Source organism: Drosophila bipectinata, chromosome 2L (genome assembly GCF_030179905.1).
Source record: "Drosophila bipectinata strain 14024-0381.07 chromosome 2L, DbipHiC1v2, whole genome shotgun sequence".
NCBI lineage: Eukaryota > Metazoa > Arthropoda > Insecta > Diptera > Drosophilidae > Drosophila > Drosophila bipectinata.
The window spans coordinates 9,738,758-9,758,369 of NC_091736.1; the positions used below are offsets into that span (position 1 = coordinate 9,738,758).

Sequence of the window (19,612 nt, forward strand, 5' to 3'; positions counted from 1 at the left end):
CAGCAAGTTCTTCTGCTTTCAGTTTCAGCTAGCAACCGTCTTGGTATTAATCAAAGAAATCTCTATTTAAATAATGATAATATCACCTCCTGAATTTGCATATTTCGCACTTTTGTTTTCGTTGAACAGCCTCAAAGATCGAAAAAACCTGAAAATCCAACCTGAAATAAAGGTCGGCTGTGCCAATGAGTACCAATCTCGACAGTTTTGACAATGATCTTGGAATTATACTTAAGATTAAAGCTGGCACGGGGATTCCAGATGGGCTTGGCTGTCTGTTTCTTGTTACTTTATTTTAATGTAACTTGGCAGACAGCCTTCAAATATGTTTTGAATATTTATTTTTGATTAGTTAACTATTCATAGGCATCTAAGTCATCTATCTAGGACTGTAAATTTCATCATAGTCCACAGATCAAGTTTCGTGGTCATAAAAGAATTCTGAAAGATGATATATTTGGCTAAAAGGCATATGCGTAAATGCCAAAAGCCAGAAAAACTGGTTAATGTTTCCGATGAAATTCAAAAGTTACGCACGTATCTGTATAGATCCAAAGAACAAATTCCGCATTGTTTGAAAATGATGTTTCTTTATTTTGACATTTTTATATGTAAACTCTCTTTAGTTTTTAGTTTTTTTAATGTTCGTGTTTTTATGGTTTCTTAATTTGTAGCTATTAGTCCATGCTCAGCAGATTTGCACTTAACTCTTACAAAAAATATACGTATATTTATATTCCTATTAAGATAGGCTTATGTGAATAAGTCGAATTTCTGCAATTAGAGATAATTGGTCAAATGAGGCCAAGGTATAATCAAATAATCATAAAACTAAATTCATATTTCATAAAGTAAATGGAATTCAACAAACAATTGGCAGGCTGGGTAATATTAAGAAGACTCATTAAGTAACGACGCAAATATTTAATTCACTAACTATATACAAATAAAGATTAATGCGTTTTTTTTACAAATACCCTTTAATACATTTGCGTTTTGATTTTGTGAAAATGATTTTCTTCGCGTGTGCCGGGCAAGGCAAAAGGCTTCCTTGTCGTTAAAAAATATGCCAATTAACTCAGGAAATATTCCAGCTGCATCGGTTAGTGGTTCATAAAAATATTCAATATTTTTTCGATTTTTCTAAGGCACTTTTATACATTTCTTTATTCAAATACCATTCAAATTCTTCCAATTTGTGTATGGTTTATCCGCTCTTGGCTACATTTCCAACAATTTTCATTACGGCTACTGATATTTGAGTTATACTAATGGAAAATATGTATTATAGGTGTCGACCAATCCTACCATAGGTAATTAGCGAATAAATTAAACACAGACTTGGTCGGGTAATGTTTGAAATAAAGCATAGGGGTTTTTTTCTTCAAAAAATACAAACATCAATGGTTGCAAGTTGTTCCCAAGTCACTCTCAAATGGTTTCTCAACATCATTCGCAAATATTTTTAACTTCAGCTAAGGACTAAATTAATTAATTCCTATTTTTAGAAACTAAGATAGCTTAGGTTGTTTATTACTCTTCTTCTTCATTGTGATAAGGCCTACTCAACCAAAATCTTCAGCATTTATCCGGAACTCGAATCGCTAATCCGAATCCAGTATAATTATGTTTTTAACAATTCTATGTGCACAAGTTTGACTTAATGTTCAACACTAATAAAAAACATATCCAAAATTCATTTTACGCTTAGTTTGATGTCTCTGCCCTCGGTCTGTCCCTACACTCCTTATCAGTTACATTTAACATATCCATCTGGCTTTTACTAGTACAAATATCACGGTTTGCATTTACGCTTATTGAAATGTAATCTACAATTGCAATAATTGTCCTGACTACCATTCAGTGTGTGGTGTGTGTTGTTTTAACAAATCAATTCTCAAAGTGTGTACTCTTACATAAGTTACAATATTATTTGTTTGTGTTTTCTTGAAACTCTTCTTTAGCCTTCTATTTTTACTTATTTTTCGATTTCGATTTACTCCTCAAAGTCTATTTAATAGATAGCAGTTTAACACTTGATACCTCATCTACTGAAGTCAATTAATAAATACAAATTATTTTGGCCCGGTAGTCGGTCTAATCTACGTTTTGGTCGTTGTAGTAAGTCTACATTGCCAAGAAAATGTTTATGAACTTGCTTGTGTATTCTGTATTAGAAGTAACCATGAGAATTCAGACATAAAATGGTTAGACTGTTGCTTGGCATGCGCCCGCGGGTATAAAGTTGAGTTCCTCACTCTTGCTTGAGTATTTCGTTAAGGAAGGACAAAAGTAAAGAACTAATTCCAAACGTTTGTGGATACGTAATACGTAATAAGTAATGGAAAATTCGTCTAACTAAACTAAACTTAAGGTAACGGGCTAGAATAGTAACTGAAAAATGACTGCCTATGTGTAGTGGGAGTCCGTTAGCTGAACTCTCCAGTCTCGGATTACCAGAGAGCAGGGGGTGTCCACCGTGCGATTCGATTCGCGTTAATATTTACAGGAAGTCTATGGAATAAGTCCAGGTGTGGCTCCTTCACAATCATCCATCAGATATTTGGCCATCAGAAATCTTCCTTGCTTAACTCCCTACTCCGCATCATACCTAATTACGTTAAACGTACGTAAGCTTCGCTACCAAGGCTCTACAGGCTCTAGAGACCAAGAACCCCGATCGCAGAATAAGCCAACAGGTGACAAGACACGACACGACCTACAGCTATGGCTTACTACGTAATACTCTAATAGTCCTAACGCTAAGTCTCTAGCTAATTGAAAGATACACACTTGCAGTGCGCCTCCTATGCCTATGCCATAGGCTGAATTGAAATCTATCGAGCCGTTGCCGCCTATCTATCTATAGCATTGCAAATAGTAATAGTGTAGTTGGTTGAAGTCTTTTCGCCTTCTTCTTCATCTTGCTCAAGTCTGGGTGAGCTCAGCTCAGTTTCATGATTAGTTACTATATCGCACATCCCTTGCGCATGCCGTACATTATTTTCAGTTCTGGGTAGATGATCTTTCTGATCAGTTGGTTCGTCTTGCCCGACAGCATGGCCCGTCGGTTGTCCTTCTTCAGTACCTTGATGCCCGGCTTGTGCACCAGGAATGCGTTGTCCAGTATGTGGAACTCGTAGTCTAGAACGCACAGCGCATACCCCTGAATGGAACGAACACATGAATCAAGTCCATTGATAAATATTTATCATGACTCACCTGGGGCATCTTGTCGCTCTTTCCCTCCCAGCTGAGCCGTTCGTCATAGTGCGGATCAGCGTGCGTGCCAATGTAGATCGGCTCCCAGTGCACGTAGTAACCAGTGCGTTTTCCTGCGAAAGAGTTATCAGTTAAGTGTTATATTGCCATTTCTATTAATAGACATAATTACCTATGTGGAACACACTGAGATCGTCTGTCTCGTTGGCCGACATCCACTCCTTAGACTTTGGCACGCCATGGCAGCTGGCACAGACGCGTTTGTGGAAGGGTATGGCCTTGCCGGTGCGAAGGAACTCCTGCAGTTCAGTCTTGTCATGCGGAACTGGGGAGTTCTCTTCCACCTCAAAAATGGCCAGAGGAAACACTCTACAAGAAAAACCAAGTAGTTAGCAGAGTTCTCTTTTCTGTATCCAACAACAGACTTACCTAGGAGCCTTGCGCCTCAAGTACTGCTCATTGCGGGCAATCATCTCAAGAAACTTTTTCACAAGACCCGGATTCGGGTACAGCTCAATGTCCGAGGCCAGGATGAAGTGGGTGAGAGCCGAATCGCGAGCAATATTGCGACCTACGTTCACCGGATAGAGGAGCTTCTTCTGAGCCTTGTACAGGTGGCCGGAGCTGACGTTGAAGTAGGGAGGAGGAAGCGTGCAGTTGTAGCCCGTCTTCAGGACGTCATGAGGCTTGGGCACCGACTTGGGGATGTGCTTGGTGCCGAAGTAGATGTGGAAGGTGGTGTAGGCGCGCACCAGGTGGCTACCGGGAAGGCAGTCCCGCAGGTACCGGATCGAGTCCAGAGTGGGCTGGAAGTCGGTGCCGGGCGCGTGCATGGCGATGCTCACCGGGGCGTTCCAGCGCTCCAGCAGCGGGACAAGGTTGTCCAGGAAGGTGTAGTCTGCGTGCGTCGTGTAGGTGATCGACTCATGGCACTTGATCTCGCCGTGCTCCGCCTGGACGTAGTTCTGCAGCACCCAGAAGTCGCCGCGCTGCAGGGTCTGCTGGTGGTAGTCGTGGTCATAGCAGTTGATCAAGGAGCGCACCCGCTCTTCCAGCTCCTTCTCGTCGCCAGTGACTATATAGCCGTCAGACTGTGTGTTGTTCACCTCCGGGTTGCCCCCCAGAGGCGCTGCCGCTCCTCCACCAGCAATATTGTCGATCACCAGAGCGGCATCCGCCTGGGCAGCAGCTGCACCGCCACTGTCGTTGGTCGAAAGCGGAGCAGCTGCACCATCAGACGCCGGGGCAACTGGTCCTGCCACCGCAGCTTGGGCATTGGCATTGGCTAGCAACTTCTCCTCAGACTCAAAGATGTCAATCTGCTGTAAATAATATTAATTTTTTAGTCAATTTTTAGAGTATTTTAAAATTAATACTTACATTTTGGTTTTTTGGGGTGGCTTGTGGCTGTTGGACTTGTGCCGCTGAAGATCCTGGTGCTACTTGGACGATGGAAGCCGGCTGCTGATCCTGCAGCAGGAAGCTCCCTCCGTTCGTAAAGTTGTTGCCGCCACCAATCATCAACTGGCTGCCAATGTACAGGATCACTGCCACATTGATCAGGATGCTGCAGCGGAGCAGCCAGTTGCGGCGAGTGAACATTTTCTGGCCCAAAGGTTCGAAACGCATGTTGCAGCTGAAAGGAGAGCAAAAATGGGTAAATATTCAAGCAATCAAAGGATATAGTCAATATAGGAGGTTCCCTATCGATCAAATCTTGAACTATAAAGCTTGCCTTTTAGGGGAATCCATTTTCAAAAGTGAATGTGCAGTCATGGACTTTTGCAATAGAACTGTTCTACTTTCAGGCTAGCCAGTGGGTTCGAACGTAATGCTTTTGTTTTCTACTTACGTAGATTGTTTGTCTTTGCTATCTAACACCCACAAGTAGTTATCATTCAGAGCATTTAACCCAACAAAATGTCGCACAGGAAGCTATTTGACAAGCAAGCAGGCTCTCAGCGAATGGAAATTAGTTTGTTTTTCTATTGCGCATTTCCCTTGTGATATTTTTGCATTCCATTTTTAATGAAAAATATTTTCAAACAGAAACTGTTCAATATTTAATTGTGTTTTTTAAACATTGACATAACCTATAACATTATTTATCCACCGATAGCCTAATAAATTATTATACGCTTGTTAACTTTCAGATAAAAAACAAAATTTACAATAAACCATTAATATTTCACACAGCCCCTGGAGTTTTTTCGGTTGACTGTACCACAACCACAGTATATTTGGGAGGCTGAGAGTTAAAACCATATATATTTTTGAGTGATGCTCGGAGTTCATTGCTCCAGCTACAATGGGGCCAAGACTCTAGGCCTTCTGAAGTGCCACCAGTTTTGTTTGTTCCGTGGGCATTAACATGTGATGAATTTGCATGACCAACACGGTCCATGCCCATTCCAGTCCCCAAAATAATCCGCACATTGCGAACACAGGAAACCGATCCGGCCGCTCCACAGCCCGACACTCGACCCCCGTCAGCGAGCAGCAGCATCATAATCTTCAGGGTAGCCGGCGGCTAATTTGATAAAATCTACTCAAGAAACAACTCAAGTTTTTGGAGAGAAGTCTATGCTGCCTGGCAACAGTTCTAGCCTAGCGTTAGGGGGTTTTGCTTTCACGATCAGCATTGGAATCAAATAAGTGTGTATGATACTCTTCCATGGAGAGGTTATACTGCCTTACTTATTATATATTCTATTAAAAGGTATTAAAAGTTCTATCACACTTTTGGGTTGCCTTTCTTAGGAAGACGTGTGTTCAGTATATGGCTTGAGGCCTTCACCAATTATGCAAAATATTTGGACAATTGATTTTTGGAAATTTGGAGCAAAACGTGAGGATTTTTACGAGTGTGCGCTATGCTGAATAGAGAAGTGACCCAAATTTGAAGTCTTTTAGGCTCATAAGGCGATCCATTATTTCTCTACTTGTTTGAAAAGTCTTCTAGCCAGAGATGAGATCTTTGAGCGATCAGTCTCATTATAGTTGTGTTGTGGTGGGCAATTTCTGGCTGTTGCCAACCAGGTATAGTAAACTTTGACTGGCAACAGAGAAACTGAATTCGTTGGCCTCAAGTGAACCTCAACTACCCTTTTTCTCCACCGGCTCGTTGGCCCATTATGCTTAAACAAAAAAAGAGCTGGCCCTGGAGCCCCGTGGAATGCCTTATTATTTCTTCTCTTCCTGTGTTGCCTTTTTCTGAAGCTATTTTCGCGGAGGAAGTTAAGTGGTCAAGATATACTGTTCATCTATGTTGGGAATTCGGAACGCAGATAACTCAATCACTAAAATAAATATTAAGAAAACTTTAAAGACTTTTAATAGCATTCTAAAACACAGTTTAGTACCAGAAACATGGTATGGAAGATGGGATAAGATTAGAGTAGAATCTCATTAATGATATATGATGACTATTAAAAGCCGTAGCATTAAAATTCGACAAGACCAACATTTCTTAGGAAAATATTCAGGTAATTTATTGGCATTGTCAGTAAATTTGCTTAAATTATGAGATTTTAATGAGCCTCATCAATCTTTAGGTATTATGGCAGTAAAGTATGACGGCGGTATTGTATTTCCTATGGCTTTCTTTTAATAGAGACTGTCGTAAAGAGCTTCGACTTCAGGATTACAAGCCCCAGAACTGAATAACTGAACCGATATTGATTTTCATTCCGTCATTTAGCTTGATTATTTCACGTGACTCTTTAAAGCCAGCCATCTCATGTGGCGATTTAAATAAAATACAATAGTTGTTCATGGCTGTGCTGTAATTTAAGAGCTCTACACGAGCGGATGGATACTTATTGTGGTCACAAGCAAATATAATGACGATGGTCACGGAAATATCAAATCAAGTTTATTTTTTCGCTGTAAGGCAAAATAGCAACGATGTCCCATGACATAACATTTTATATATAAGATATCGAGGTTGGCTTAAAAATAATATTTACAAGATACATTTGTCTCGATTCTGCAGTTGTTGAAACATTTGCTCCTTGTATTAAATGATAAGTACACAAGAGGCATTCCCTGAACTCATTATGGTCAAGCAAAAGCCAACATATACATCAGTTTATGTACATACATACATACGAGTATAAGCCCTAATGGCAGCACGTGAGCTGGCCGTAAGAGAAGTAGGCAAGTAGAATGGAAAGGCAAAAAAAATCGATTGGTTTTGACCTCTTAGACGCGTAACACAATTCGAAGCTCTTAGCCTGCCAACTGCTGGCGACAAAGATGGGAAGTGCATTGGCACTAATGAAGCGACCCAATCCCAATCCCAAGCCCAGGCCCGAACCCAAACCCAAACCCAAATAGCTGGATGATGGAAAGGCGCTTCGAAAGCGAAACGTAAACAAACACGCCACTCCTCTTGGCTTCGATGTATACTCTTATTATATATACATTCCTGCAGATACATATTTCTGGCTGGATACCAGCCACTTTTTTTTGCCTGTTTAGAGGCGCTTGGTATCACGCGACCATAATGTCACTATGTACCAGCGACCACGAAAGTGTCGAATCGCCATCGTATTGATAGCCAGAGCCGTCAAGGAATGGAGGTTGTGCCAAATGGGATGTATAGCAGAATATTGGATATCAATAACGGACTACACTTTAAGAATTCTTTGAAAGAAAAAAAGCTATGAGCTATCTACTAATTAAGATCCTCAACCCAGCCGACCTTGCGCTTTCTATAATTATTCTAATTGCAACAGACTATCAGTCTGCTATTGTTGGAAGGTGGCTGGGGTCTTTTGGGGGCAGTCTAGGGTAAATCAAACACAGGGCCGAATGTAAATGCGTGACATTAATGCGCACAACTGACAAAAGCGTAGCACTCTCAATTACTGGACAGGTGCCATTGGAATCGATTATTATTTCCAGTGGATGGCAGGAAACAGGGAATTATGACTGTCATAGAATGTACATATGGGCTGGGTGCTCTACTTGATGAGGCATTAGCATAGAACTGAAAAACAGACGCGTTTTTTCATTAATGGCACTTTGGGATGCAAATGTATCTGCATCTGAGGCTCCTCTTCTTTTGATGTTCAGAATAATTATGCGACTTATCGCGTTATTACTAATTGAAAAATATTTTCAGAGCAGCCACTTATAGCACTTTCCTTTTTAAATTTTAAACGAAAATAGACTTCCCGAATTTAAGTAGAACTCACGCACCGAGTTAATGCACTTGCTGAGGTCCCTCCTTAAGTAAAATTAAGGGAAATGTCGTTTTATCCTCAACACGCAGCTTGAATTATATATGAAGACTAAGAAGCAAGTGTGCTTCCACAACAATGTCACAATGACATGGCAGGTTGGAACAACATAATAAAAAAGGACATATCCACTTTGGGCAAGGACACAGACTTGCAATTACCTGTTTCTCTTTATTTATTTATTTGTGGTTGATTATACAAAAATATTATTGCATCATACCCAAAGAAAGTGTGTGAATATGTCGGCACATCCTGACATCTCAAAGAGACCTCCGCAGTGAAACTGCAACATAAACGAGAAAAGCCACTCTAAAAATTCGCAGGGAACACGGACGCTTTCTTTCGTTTAATTATTTATGAAAAAAAAAGCAAATGGTAGTGGGACGCGTAAATAAGAATTGTGTATTTTTCCGGAAAGGTGCTTTCCGCTTTCCTCACTGAACTGCATTTGTGTTACATTTTCCCAGCTTTTCGCAAGTTTCAGACTTGTGAGTTTGTTGAACTTTAGCAGGTAGGGTTCTAAAATTCATCCGTTTCCTTAATATGTATAGTATTTTCAAACAAGTGACCCCTTAGGTAAATCATTCTAGTATTTCATTGCTGAGAACAGTTGGGTTTTAACAAGAACCTCTTCCAAAAATTAATGGCGGACTGATTATCTTAAAATTCCACCTTTAAACATAAAACGGATTAGTAGAAACCGCCATGGTACCTCTGATTTTTGGGAAGCTATTTTCTAAGAATTTATCTATCTACTAACCTCTTTTGTGTTTCTAATCTTAAATCTTTAAGTTTATTATAAGAAATACGATTTATCTTTTTAGTAGCAGAACAGTTTCCTGTATGTTTTTGAAGTATTAACTCTTGAAGGTTTATGTGGAAAAGCAACTTCAAGGAAGTGATGTCTTAAAAGATGTGTTTTAACTAATCTAAGTGTGACTAAAAGTTGTGCTTCACCTAACAATTAGTAGCGGCTTCTTTAGAGTTCAGAGCTAGCCTTGTTTGGTGTTTTCTATTTCAAAATGAATACTATCTTGAAGCTGTAACATAATCCAGCAGGAAAAGTACTACAATAGAAGAATCTTGCAAAAAGAAATTCTTGAAAGTGCTTTCGACTCGACTAAGATGTTTTGTCTGGACTCCAGGCCCTCTTATTGCCACGATCAGGTGTCTGGCTCTTTATTTTTAGCATCTTTTAAGTTAGTTAGATCGCATTATTTCCGCAGATTATTTCCGAGAATAACAAAACAAAAGCCGCAGCGCAGACGCATGAGATAAGGTTCCATAAAAATAGAACATGCCTTTCCTGTTCCTTGTTTATTTGCGTTGCTTGGCTGTAAGCTCCACCCTTAAAGATTTTACAACTTGCAATTAAAACAGAGTTCGTACCACGCTGGTCCTCCGGCTCCGCCCTCCTGACTCTGGGCCGGTCCCTGGTCCCTGTACGATCAGCCTCTCGGTGTATATTTTATTTATGGCGCTAACATTATTCAGCTTGTTGTTTTTGTTAACGTGGCTGAGGCTGGTGTCGGCCGTACTTGAAGACAACCGGAGACAAGCAATTAAAAACAACAACCTTGAAGTTGGCTTTAAATTCAACCTGGCACCGCCGGGTTGTGTCTCTCCGGCCATGTTTACCACCAAAGTCTGCGTCATTCATCATATATTTCAGTCATGTTTTACAGTTTAATTTATTTGCAACTCCATTAAACTATAAATACCCAGTACCCGTGGAACTAATAGGCTGGCCGAATAAAATGGCTGGAAGCGTAGTCCTCGGAAGATGGATCATCAATGAACTTTATGGCAAATGGAATGAATTTTCCGAAAGACAAAATGCTAATAGATTGGCATCTTGCGCTTCACAGCCCTAGTGGATGGGTGCTTCTATAATTGATGGTCTTTAAGTTGTTTAAGGCTAATGGGCAATTTGCCTCGAAGCCCTCTTCGGTTGATGAAGGCCGAAATCGCCGCAAGCCACAAACTTTTGATCGAATCTTTTGAGAATTTTGTGAAAATCGCCATCAAGGGGTAGTCTTATTTCGGTCTTATCGCATGACGCAATCAGAGACTTTACAATAGCTCAGCACCATTGGTGTGCTCAATTGCATTTCTCATCTTGGGTAGGTAGCTGGGGATAGGTAGCAACCAGTTTTATGACTTAACCAAGGTCCGACCCTGGCCCAAGAGCTTGGCCATCGCCATCGTGCTGCTTAATGAACGATGCGCTTCATTTGCGCGCCTCAACATAAAACTATTAAAGAGCCGGCCTCAGCCAGCGCGGCTTATTATTAAAATAAAATCAATGAGTAATTTGCTCAGGCTTTAAAATAATCAATAGCTGCCCATAAAATAAATCTGCCATATAAGCCAATAATGGCTGAGCTTCCAACAGCCATTGGAGTCTGGCAGGCAAGGACGTGGCTATATTAAGCGGCTGCTGGTTTAAATAATCTCCATACGAACCAAAGAGCCTTTTCAGGCTGTGCTAGTGTTCCATATAATTTTATCTATTGGCATTCCGAGTGGAAAAGGCTTTTCCCTGAAAATTTGCATAAACTCATTCTGAAAGCCGGCTTTAATCATCCTAGATAACTTCCATTAAAGCAGCCGCTTTTTAAGTACACCAGAGCACTTCCAGAAAATACATTTTTTGGATTTTCAACAACAACTCCACATGGAATGTATGGTGGGGCTTGAAGCGCAACTCTAAGAACCGCCGCGGGTAACTGAGTTATGATTTTTGCGTCCCACTGTGCAGCCCATAAATAAAACTAGTTTTCTGTGATTTTCTCCAGACTTTTCCGCGGTAATCGTTCCGTCCACGCCTGTTGCCAGCCGACTGCAAAATTGACCAAAGCCGCTGGAATATGGTTAGCAGCTTTATGGCTGACCACGCGGAGAAGGAAGCTCCCCTGCAATTATCCAAAGGCCAGGCGAGCAGATGCCAGTATTGGAGATCGATTGAAAATCTCCTCTTTGGAAGCTGAGTGGGAGAATGATGTCAGTTTTGAGTTTTGAAGTTTCAATCAGAGTATTTCAAAGCCTCTAGAACAAAATTCAAAATATTAAAACATTTTTAGCGACGTAATGCCCACCCTGAAGCTGCGTATTGGGCTGCCGTCGAAGCGAACGCTAGGTAGCCTCTGTATTTGCGGGGCACTGGCTTCTATATCGGGCCTGGCCTACATGCGCTGGCGCCTGGAAGACCAGGTCCGCCAGACGGACTACTACCAGATGGCCATTCAGCAACTGCGCCAGCATAGCGGGGCAGTGGGTCTTTTGGGGGAGCCCATCAAGGAGTCGGGATTCAGTGTGTCCAACGAGAAGAACCGCTGCGACGGGGAGAGGGCCCAGCTGCAGGTGTCGGTGCAGGGGTCCAAGGACAAGGGCACCGTCTACTTTTGGGCCACCAATTCCCCCAAAAAGGGTTGGTTAATCGAGCGCCTGGAACTCGAGACCCAGCAGCATCCCAACACCCGATTCCTCCTCAAGAAACCCAAAACCTATTCCCTGCTTAGCAGTGAGGGCGACCCAGAAGAGGCAGCGGGACAGGCATCGGAAGAGCCTGTCGAGGACGAGCCCAACGAAGTGGATGCGGAACGCCCGCCGCCCAGCATCCAGAGCAATCCTCCCCAGCCGCTGCACCAGCATCAGGGTCAGGAGCCTGCCCCCTACATCCAGACGGCTGAGGGCGGGAGCATGCAGTAGTTACCCTGGATCCCTGGCAGTCAAGGATACCAAAAAAAAGTTCGACTCTTAATTGTGATAAGTTCGACTCTTAATGGCGAAATCATAAACTAAATCACATGTTGTTTATTAAAAGACTCGTCTAACAAGGTAGATTCCATTAATATTTATGTTTAGGGAAACTCAGTGTCCGTTAAATCTGTTTGTATTTCTTGTTAATTAAAAGGCCACTCAACAGAGGCGCTCGTGGCTACCTCTCGTAACCTTGAAAGTTCAACAAGTCAAGGGAAGCACACACACCGGAGCTTCAAATTCAGAAGCAATTAGGCGTGCGCTGAACAAAGCTACTGGCGACTACCTGAAGACCACCACCTGCCCTATTGTTTAAATAAATTACTTTACAAATTAAATTGTCCAGCGACTAATGCGGAGCCTGGCCATAAAGTCGTAGTGATTCGAGTCCGGTTTGGCTCGGCGTCTCGTTCTAAAAATATAATGAAGCAATTGCTGCGTATTGAGTCCAAAGTCAGGTGGGGCCCGCGTGCTAAGAAATGAGTGCCATTTTTATGGGAAAACTAGTTTTTCGCATGTGGGCAGTGAAGTGAGCTCTGGGTCGACGTACTTGCCAAAGGAAAACCCACATTTGCGTATTTGAAGTAAATACACGATACTTGATCTAAATAGAGTACTTATCAATGTTTATGTTACTTTCAAATGGGGAAAACAGAGCCCCTAGAACAGGGTTACGAATGGCATGTTAGTTGAAAGAGTGCCAGAAGAGAATCAAGACGGTGACTGGCAACAACTGGAGGTCATGGTCAGTAAGCTGGTGCTGCAGTGCCAGTGCCCACCCAGGCCAGGCCACCAGGCAGGAGAGTTTAAAACAGAAAACGATTGAAGAAAAACGTGTGCCACATAATGTCGCACTCATCCACTCATAATGACTTCACTGAACGGGGCATGCCGGCACAAAGAAAGTCACCATATGCTGCCCGATAGCACTTACACGGTTAGTCACTAATGTCAACGTCACTGGCTAATTAAGGTTAATGAAAACGACAAGCCAGCTCAAAGCAAACAAAAGTGAAGTAAACTAAACCGGCTCGATGATTAGCCAGGACAGCTGGTCCCCAGAAGGAATGCACTGTTCCAGGGGCACTGAAACCACGTAATTTGCATGGAAAAGTTATCAAGACTTTGTGTTTCGAAATACCCAATCCATTTTCGTTATATTTGGTCACGTATCGGGGCATTCCCAAGCTATATCAGTATGCCAAGCCATAAATGAGTAAGTTTTATTTATTGCGAAAAAAAACAATCACAAAAGTTAGTAATCAGGTATTTAGACCTCAGATCTAGGAGTATTTTAGACTCTCATGAACCTGCAATTACTTGAAGATAAGTACATGACTTTGGATTTATTTCTTACCTGTTTTTGGTGCTGATAGCTGAAAGAGAAAGAAACAAACTTTAATTAATTTAAAGATTTAGTAATTCTATTAGCCAAAAGTAGCATAAATAATAGCCCTGTCTGATGAGCAAATAAATAAAATACCAGGCTAATTGACCCCTTGTGGTATCCGTGGTGCAAATAGGGTTATTTTAATGAAGTGTACATAAATCATGACTTCTCCTGGGAACGCCTTTGCATGTCTAATTAAATAAAGGCGAACAGCGCCATATCTGGGGAGTCGTAGATAATGTCAACAAGGCCAAATTTCAATATGTACCGACGAGGCCAAAACACACTTGTTTGCGCAGACAGAAGCGTAGTATAGTCTTTAAAACAGTGCATATATTTGCATAATAAATAGCCTTTTTTTTATTGAAAAGTAAATAGAGAACAAAAGAGTCTTTAAACAAGTATTATAATTGTTTTAATAAAACTATAAATACATTAGAAGTAATCTTCAAACCTCTTTAGTTAAAACCACCAATCTTAACTTACAATGTGTCATACTGGTTGTCAGAAAAATCTAATCAAGTAACTACTACAATCTTGTACAAGATAACTTATCTTGGATGTTGAACATTCTTGAAAGTACTCTCGAGGTTTCTGCAGAAGTTTCAGCACTTGTTGGCTTGTTCTACTTGATAAGAAGCTAATTAGGTTTCAAATTGCTGTTTTTTTTAATACGATTTAAACAGAACCATTAGTGTTAAACTACTCATACAATTAGAAAGCCTATCTATTCTAGTTGAGTCTGGTTTTCAATGAATGCTTGGAATACTTTCATTGCTAAAATACCAAAATCATCTCTAAGATAAGAAGCAATTCCGTGGAATTATAAAAATCAGGAGTTACCTCTTCAAGTTTTTTCAGAAGTGGGGAAAAACGTAACTGCGTCTGACTGAGGCAGCGATAAGCTTTGTTTATCAAACCATTCAACGCCAGCCGTACAAATACGAATGCTTTTAAAACGCACTTGTCGTACAAATATTATATTGAATATTTTTGGGAAGTAATTGCACCCCAGTCACGAAAAATCACACACAAACAAATCACACTGAAACCTTGTCCCAGGCAACATCTAAAAATATCTAAAGGCATCGAAATATTTTCATCAAAGAATCTCAATGCCATACCTTTGGTCAGCCGAAAAGTAATTCAAGAGAAATAAAATTCAATTATACTATAAAATGGAACTAAGATATGTGTTGATAAAAAGCTATACAATTTTTGATAAAAACCAACCTTCAAAAGTAAAAGTGTTTCTCAACCCTAATCAAGGCTGTCAGAAACCTGATAAGCTTGGGTTATCAAGGCCAATTGAACGTCAGATTGCTTGAATAGTAAACCATATCGTAAGTAGACTTGCCAGTAAACTGTTGGTAAGCAAATTTTAAAGATTCTAGGCTACTCTTGGCCCTTGATCCTCCTCATAAATCACTCAGAAATGGATACACTGGCACTCTTACACGAACAAAGGCTCAGGAGGTCTAGTTCCACCCACCATTACCTCTTCTAGTCTAGTAATCTCATCTCTTCTCAGAATAGCCCAGCTTGGTGGTTCATCGATATTATTTGACACTTGGCAGGCTTCCAGGGACTTCCTCCAAGGTTGCAGTCTTGATCGGGAGGACACACTTAAAGGGCTTATAACTGATAAGTGGATATCCATTTCATTTCTATATATCTTTTAGGATAAAGATTTTTCAACCCAATAATGTACTCAGCTATTGTGGAGTACAATGGCTTGTGGCTCGATTTCCGTATTTGATAAACAACTGAAATTATGAGAAAATAAACAAAGCCAAGCCAAACGTGCTCCAGAGACCCAACTTTAATAAAATTTATCAAACTTGGATATGCAAAACGTGTAAAAACTAAAAGCTTTTTACTTTTCTTTGTAATTTAAAATTCGAAGTTTAGATTTTCCATTTCTATGATTTCCAAGTGTCTTTGTGGGTCACGAAATTGTTATCAGGAGTTTCTAATTACTAATTAAACTTAAACTAAATAATTACAATTTAATTTTGTTTTAAGAATTTGTATTCACCTTTAAACAGTATTTTATTTAAAGTAAATAGTAATAAAAACATTAGAATTTATCTTATACTTTCTTTAAACAAAGCCTATTGTACCTTTTAACTTTTAACTTAAACTATGAATATTTTTCAATATCACCTCATATTCTCATCTCTCTTTGGAAAGCAAAATCCCTATTGAACTCTAAATGGAACTCTAAAATACCTCGAAGGGGAGTCTAGAATGTACATAGATACTTCAGCCAAAAGCGAGGGTTGTCAGGCATGCACACACTTCTTGAGTTACGATGACATTGCTGTTTGGCTACGGCCCCTAACTGGGTCGCCTGTGTCACCTGGGAAAGTGTCAGCGGCGTCGCATAAAACGTACACCTGTCCACCCAACAGCCGCCTCCCAACCCGACCCGACCCGGCCGGGTTATGTTGCCCTGGCCGTGCCCCTGAAGTACAAACTGACAGTTATGCGTGACTAATTTCCAGAGGAAAATGGGATAACATTTCGTTGCCCCCGAATCGAGAAACAAAACCAATGGTAACCCCCTAGAGAGGGCTTGTTTGAATGCACTAAATAAATTAATCAAATTACAATGATAAGCACAAAAAAAAATAACAAAAAAAGGCAGTGGAAAATAAAGTTTAATTAACAAAAGTGTAGAGTTTCAATGCAATTGTAGAAAGCTCGAAAAAATAATACAATTACCAAACATTTACTAGAAACCACAGAACGTGACACCATTTCCAGGGGAATGAGGCAACTTTTATTGCAACTTGATAAGTAGTCCTTGCAGGACTTTCCCCTCTCAGCTCTATGCATCTACGTTTGTAGTAAAATTTTATTTTTAATTGAATTAGGCTCTGAAGTCTCGGTCTGGGTCTGGGAAAGTGTTCAAATGGCAAACGACACGAAAAACAAAACGCATAAAAATGTTATGTGCGGTTAACCACAGAATGGTAAATCAATACCCCTAGGGAGGTGGAAAGGTGGGGGTATATGTTCTCTACTAGAACTACTACAACTACTAATACTTCTCTAATGGTCGCAAGTAAAGGAATTTCTACAATAATTCTTTTTTTAATTTCTAATACATTTTTATAAAATATTTCCCTCAAGGGGACTTCAACTTGCAAGTCTTGTGGGACTTTAAGACTTTGGTAAGCTGGGTATTTCTATTTTGGATCAATTTCTTTCCTTAATTGACATTTAATTGACATCATATATCAAGAAAATGACCAATAAAGTTGACAATTAGTGATAAGGGCACGCCCAGAGTCCATCTTGGAACTACATAGTAGTAGCTCCACTACAAACAGCCAGCCGGAAATGGTCGTTTTATCAGCGGGCTTGTTGTTTATCAAGTGGCTAGGGGAATATGTGCCAAGCTTATCGGCATCGACGTAATCCCACCACTGCAATGCGTTGGCCACCCAGTCCCTCCACTTCCATCCACTTTTCTTATCAGCCTGGAAACCTATGCGACAAGGAGTTGTCTTCAGATGGATGGAAACCTCAGGTGTTGGGTAAATATTTAAACTAAATAAAGAAAACTAATTAATATAACCGAACATTAAATATTATTTGAAATATAATTAATCCCATACCATTTAAAAACAAATTAGTTTCTTGTTTGACATTCCAGTAATTAATGTTTCTTGTCATAAAATCGTTTCGGATTTCGATATTTAGTTATTTTTGGAAGCTATGGCTTTTTGGGTCTCCCAGCTAATATTTTTGTTTTTTTTTAATATGCTTAGTTGATGACAATTTTTAGCCACAAACGACGGCGAGATTTATGTGTTTTCCTATGGCTTATAAATGGGGACTTTGGAGACACAAACGTATTTTTAAATGCCTGACAAGGTTGTGTATTTATTAGCAGGCTATTTGTAAAAATAAACGATCTCAGAGCGAGAATAATACTTTCTTGAAAATATATATTAAAAAAAAAAGAAAAAGAGAGATAAGATTAGCCAGGGCTATACGTAAAACTGGCCAGTCAGACCTTATAGACATCTAGGAGACTCGTGGGAACTTTGGATAATTTAATTTAATTTTTTGATTTATTGAATTGGTTATAGACACGCTTGTCGTGTAATTCATACTCTCGTGGGAGTCTCACGATAAGAGATTAATATTAAAAGAGATTATTTTTTATTTTTTACTCGGAAACCAAAAATTTATAATGCGGGTCATGGCAGAGATATGATAAGGGTATTGGCTACCATTTATTTAACTTGAATACATAGTTAGTCACAGTATATAGTACTATATAGTACAAGGGAAACTTTTAACCGATAAAGAGGCGGTTAATATGAATGAAGGAGAAGAAAAAAAAAGCCCCAAATGAGAAAGCAATGATAAACGAGAATAACAATAGCCTTAGTTACGCATCTGGGGAGGGGGTGGGGGGTAGGGGACCTGGACCTGGTGTGGAAAAACTTACATCACATACACTCCCCACTCGAAAGCGGCCGTAATGATGGCAACAACAACTACTTATAACTACGATTTTTGATTGTGGCAGGCTGCTAATTATTTTATTTATATATGTGGTTGTTGTTGGGGCACAAAGTGTAGCTATTGTGGGGTTGGCTTTTTTTTTATTTTGGGGCGAATAATAAAGAAATCGCGGCAGCGGCACTGCTTTTTTTTTATATTTTTCTGTGGTTTTTGTTGTTGTTTCGTCTGCTGACCGTTTTCTATGAATGAAAGAGACGAGAGCAGGCGATAAAATCAAATACAACTACAACTACAACTACAAACAGAGGCAATAACAACAAAAACAACAACAACAAGACAAACAACAGAAACAAGGCGTGACGCGACAAACAGAGAACGAAGCTAAAGGCAGAGACGCAACACGAAACGGGTTTTTATCGCAGTGACTTGACTTTTCAGAATCGTTTTTCAGAAAACAACAAAAAAACACACAAAAAGAGAAGATTATCCAAGTGGAGAAGGCACGCGAAAATGAAAAAAAAAAAAGGAAAAGCTCCACCTTTGCACTAAACTGCGCAAAACACATGTAAGGTCGGGTCGTCGAGTTCGAGGGATGGGCAGGGCGGACCAGCTGATTTTGGTTATGCCACATGCAGCAGAACAACAACAACAACAACAACAACAACAGCAACAGTGACTCTCTCTCACTTGCCACCATGAGAGCCAAATTCAATTTAGGATAATTTTGTTTTTTTTTTTTGTTTGTTTGTTGGGCGATGCTCTCGGCCCCTCACGCACACACACACACACACACACACACAAACACACACACAGCCGAAACAATACAAAAACATGAAAGGCCTCGCGAATTTAAATATTTGTGTTACACTTGTTTTTCATTTTAAGAGATTTCGCCACTGCGGTGGCTTGGATTTTTGGATTTTGGGGTTTGTGGCGGCGATCTGGCTTTCTCCGGCTCATCTACACACCTTCTGCTTCTTCGGCACGCACCAGGCTGCAGCGCTTACGAGAGGCTCAGTTTTCGGCCTTTCGCAAAAAACTCTTTTTTTTTTCCGACACGACTTGCACACGCGGCGCCACTCCTTGGGTGTCCTGTTTTCGCAACTCCTTCGGACAAACGACTGGACAAACAATAAGAAAACTCGCCGCCGTAATTCAGTTTTCGTTCGCGAAAAGCTTTGGCTTTGATTGCAGAAATCACTGTCCACCGAGCGTCGTCAGAGCATCAGCCAATCAGCATTTTGGTTTCTTATTTTTAATTCATTTCATCCATTCAAAAGCTCGGCCAAAACCGTCACTTTAACGTAGCAGCAGAGTCTGTTGTTTCAGCTCAACAAAATCGGTTTGAATCCCCCACTTGGGTTAACTTCTGCTACACACATCCGCTCTATTGACGAGTTTTGACGATTTTGTGGGGTTTTCGGTTTCGAGTTTTGGGCCCACTTTGCAGGGCTGGAGAGACATCGATATGTCGATACTTTGTATATCGATATTCGACTATCGTTGG

General features: G+C 40.4%; 2 protein-coding genes across 5 annotated transcripts; one reads left to right on the plus strand and one right to left on the minus strand.

The window, feature by feature from the left end:
• Positions 1–622: 622 nt before the first annotated feature.
• Positions 623–19,526, minus strand: LOC108126613 (beta-1,4-glucuronyltransferase 1). 4 transcript variants are annotated; one of them, XM_070276942.1, is made up of 7 exons: positions 19,074–19,526; positions 13,588–13,606; positions 4,603–4,858; positions 3,652–4,541; positions 3,395–3,591; positions 3,223–3,335; positions 623–3,166 (listed from the first exon to the last, which is right to left on the minus strand). In XM_070276942.1, exons 3-7 carry the CDS (start codon positions 4,849–4,851, stop codon positions 2,969–2,971), a joined length of 1,647 nt encoding a protein of 548 aa, XP_070133043.1. In that variant the 5' UTR covers positions 4,852–4,858; positions 13,588–13,606; positions 19,074–19,526; the 3' UTR covers positions 623–2,968. The 4 variants fall into 4 exon arrangements, with proteins under 4 accessions (XP_070133043.1, XP_070133041.1, XP_070133042.1 ...); XM_070276940.1 differs by lacking the exon at positions 19,074–19,526 and adding an exon at positions 18,089–18,159 and having other exon boundaries at positions 3,652–4,544; XM_043212524.2 differs by having other exon boundaries at positions 624–3,166; positions 3,652–4,544.
• Positions 11,466–12,311, plus strand: LOC108126777 (cytochrome c oxidase assembly factor 1 homolog). Its single transcript, XM_017243461.3, has one exon. It carries the CDS (start codon positions 11,559–11,561, stop codon positions 12,177–12,179), a length of 621 nt encoding a protein of 206 aa, XP_017098950.2. The 5' UTR covers positions 11,466–11,558; the 3' UTR covers positions 12,180–12,311.
• Positions 19,527–19,612: the final 86 nt, after the last annotated feature.

Bases quoted from the DNA above. Each gene is read 5' to 3' on its own strand.
- LOC108126613 (XM_070276941.1), bottom strand. From the start codon at position 4,851: ATGCGTTTCGAACCTTTGGGCCAGAAAATGTTCACTCGCCGCAACTGG. The intron at 4,545-4,602 runs GTAAGTATTAAT...TATTATTTACAG, and splicing joins CCACCCCAAAAAACCAAAAT to CAGATTGACATCTTTGAGTC. The intron at 3,167-3,222 runs GTGAGTCATGAT...CGTTCCATTCAG, and splicing joins AGAGCGACAAGATGCCCCAG to GGGTATGCGCTGTGCGTTCT.
- LOC108126777 (XM_017243461.3), top strand. From the start codon at position 11,559: ATGCCCACCCTGAAGCTGCGTATTGGGCTGCCGTCGAAGCGAACGCTA.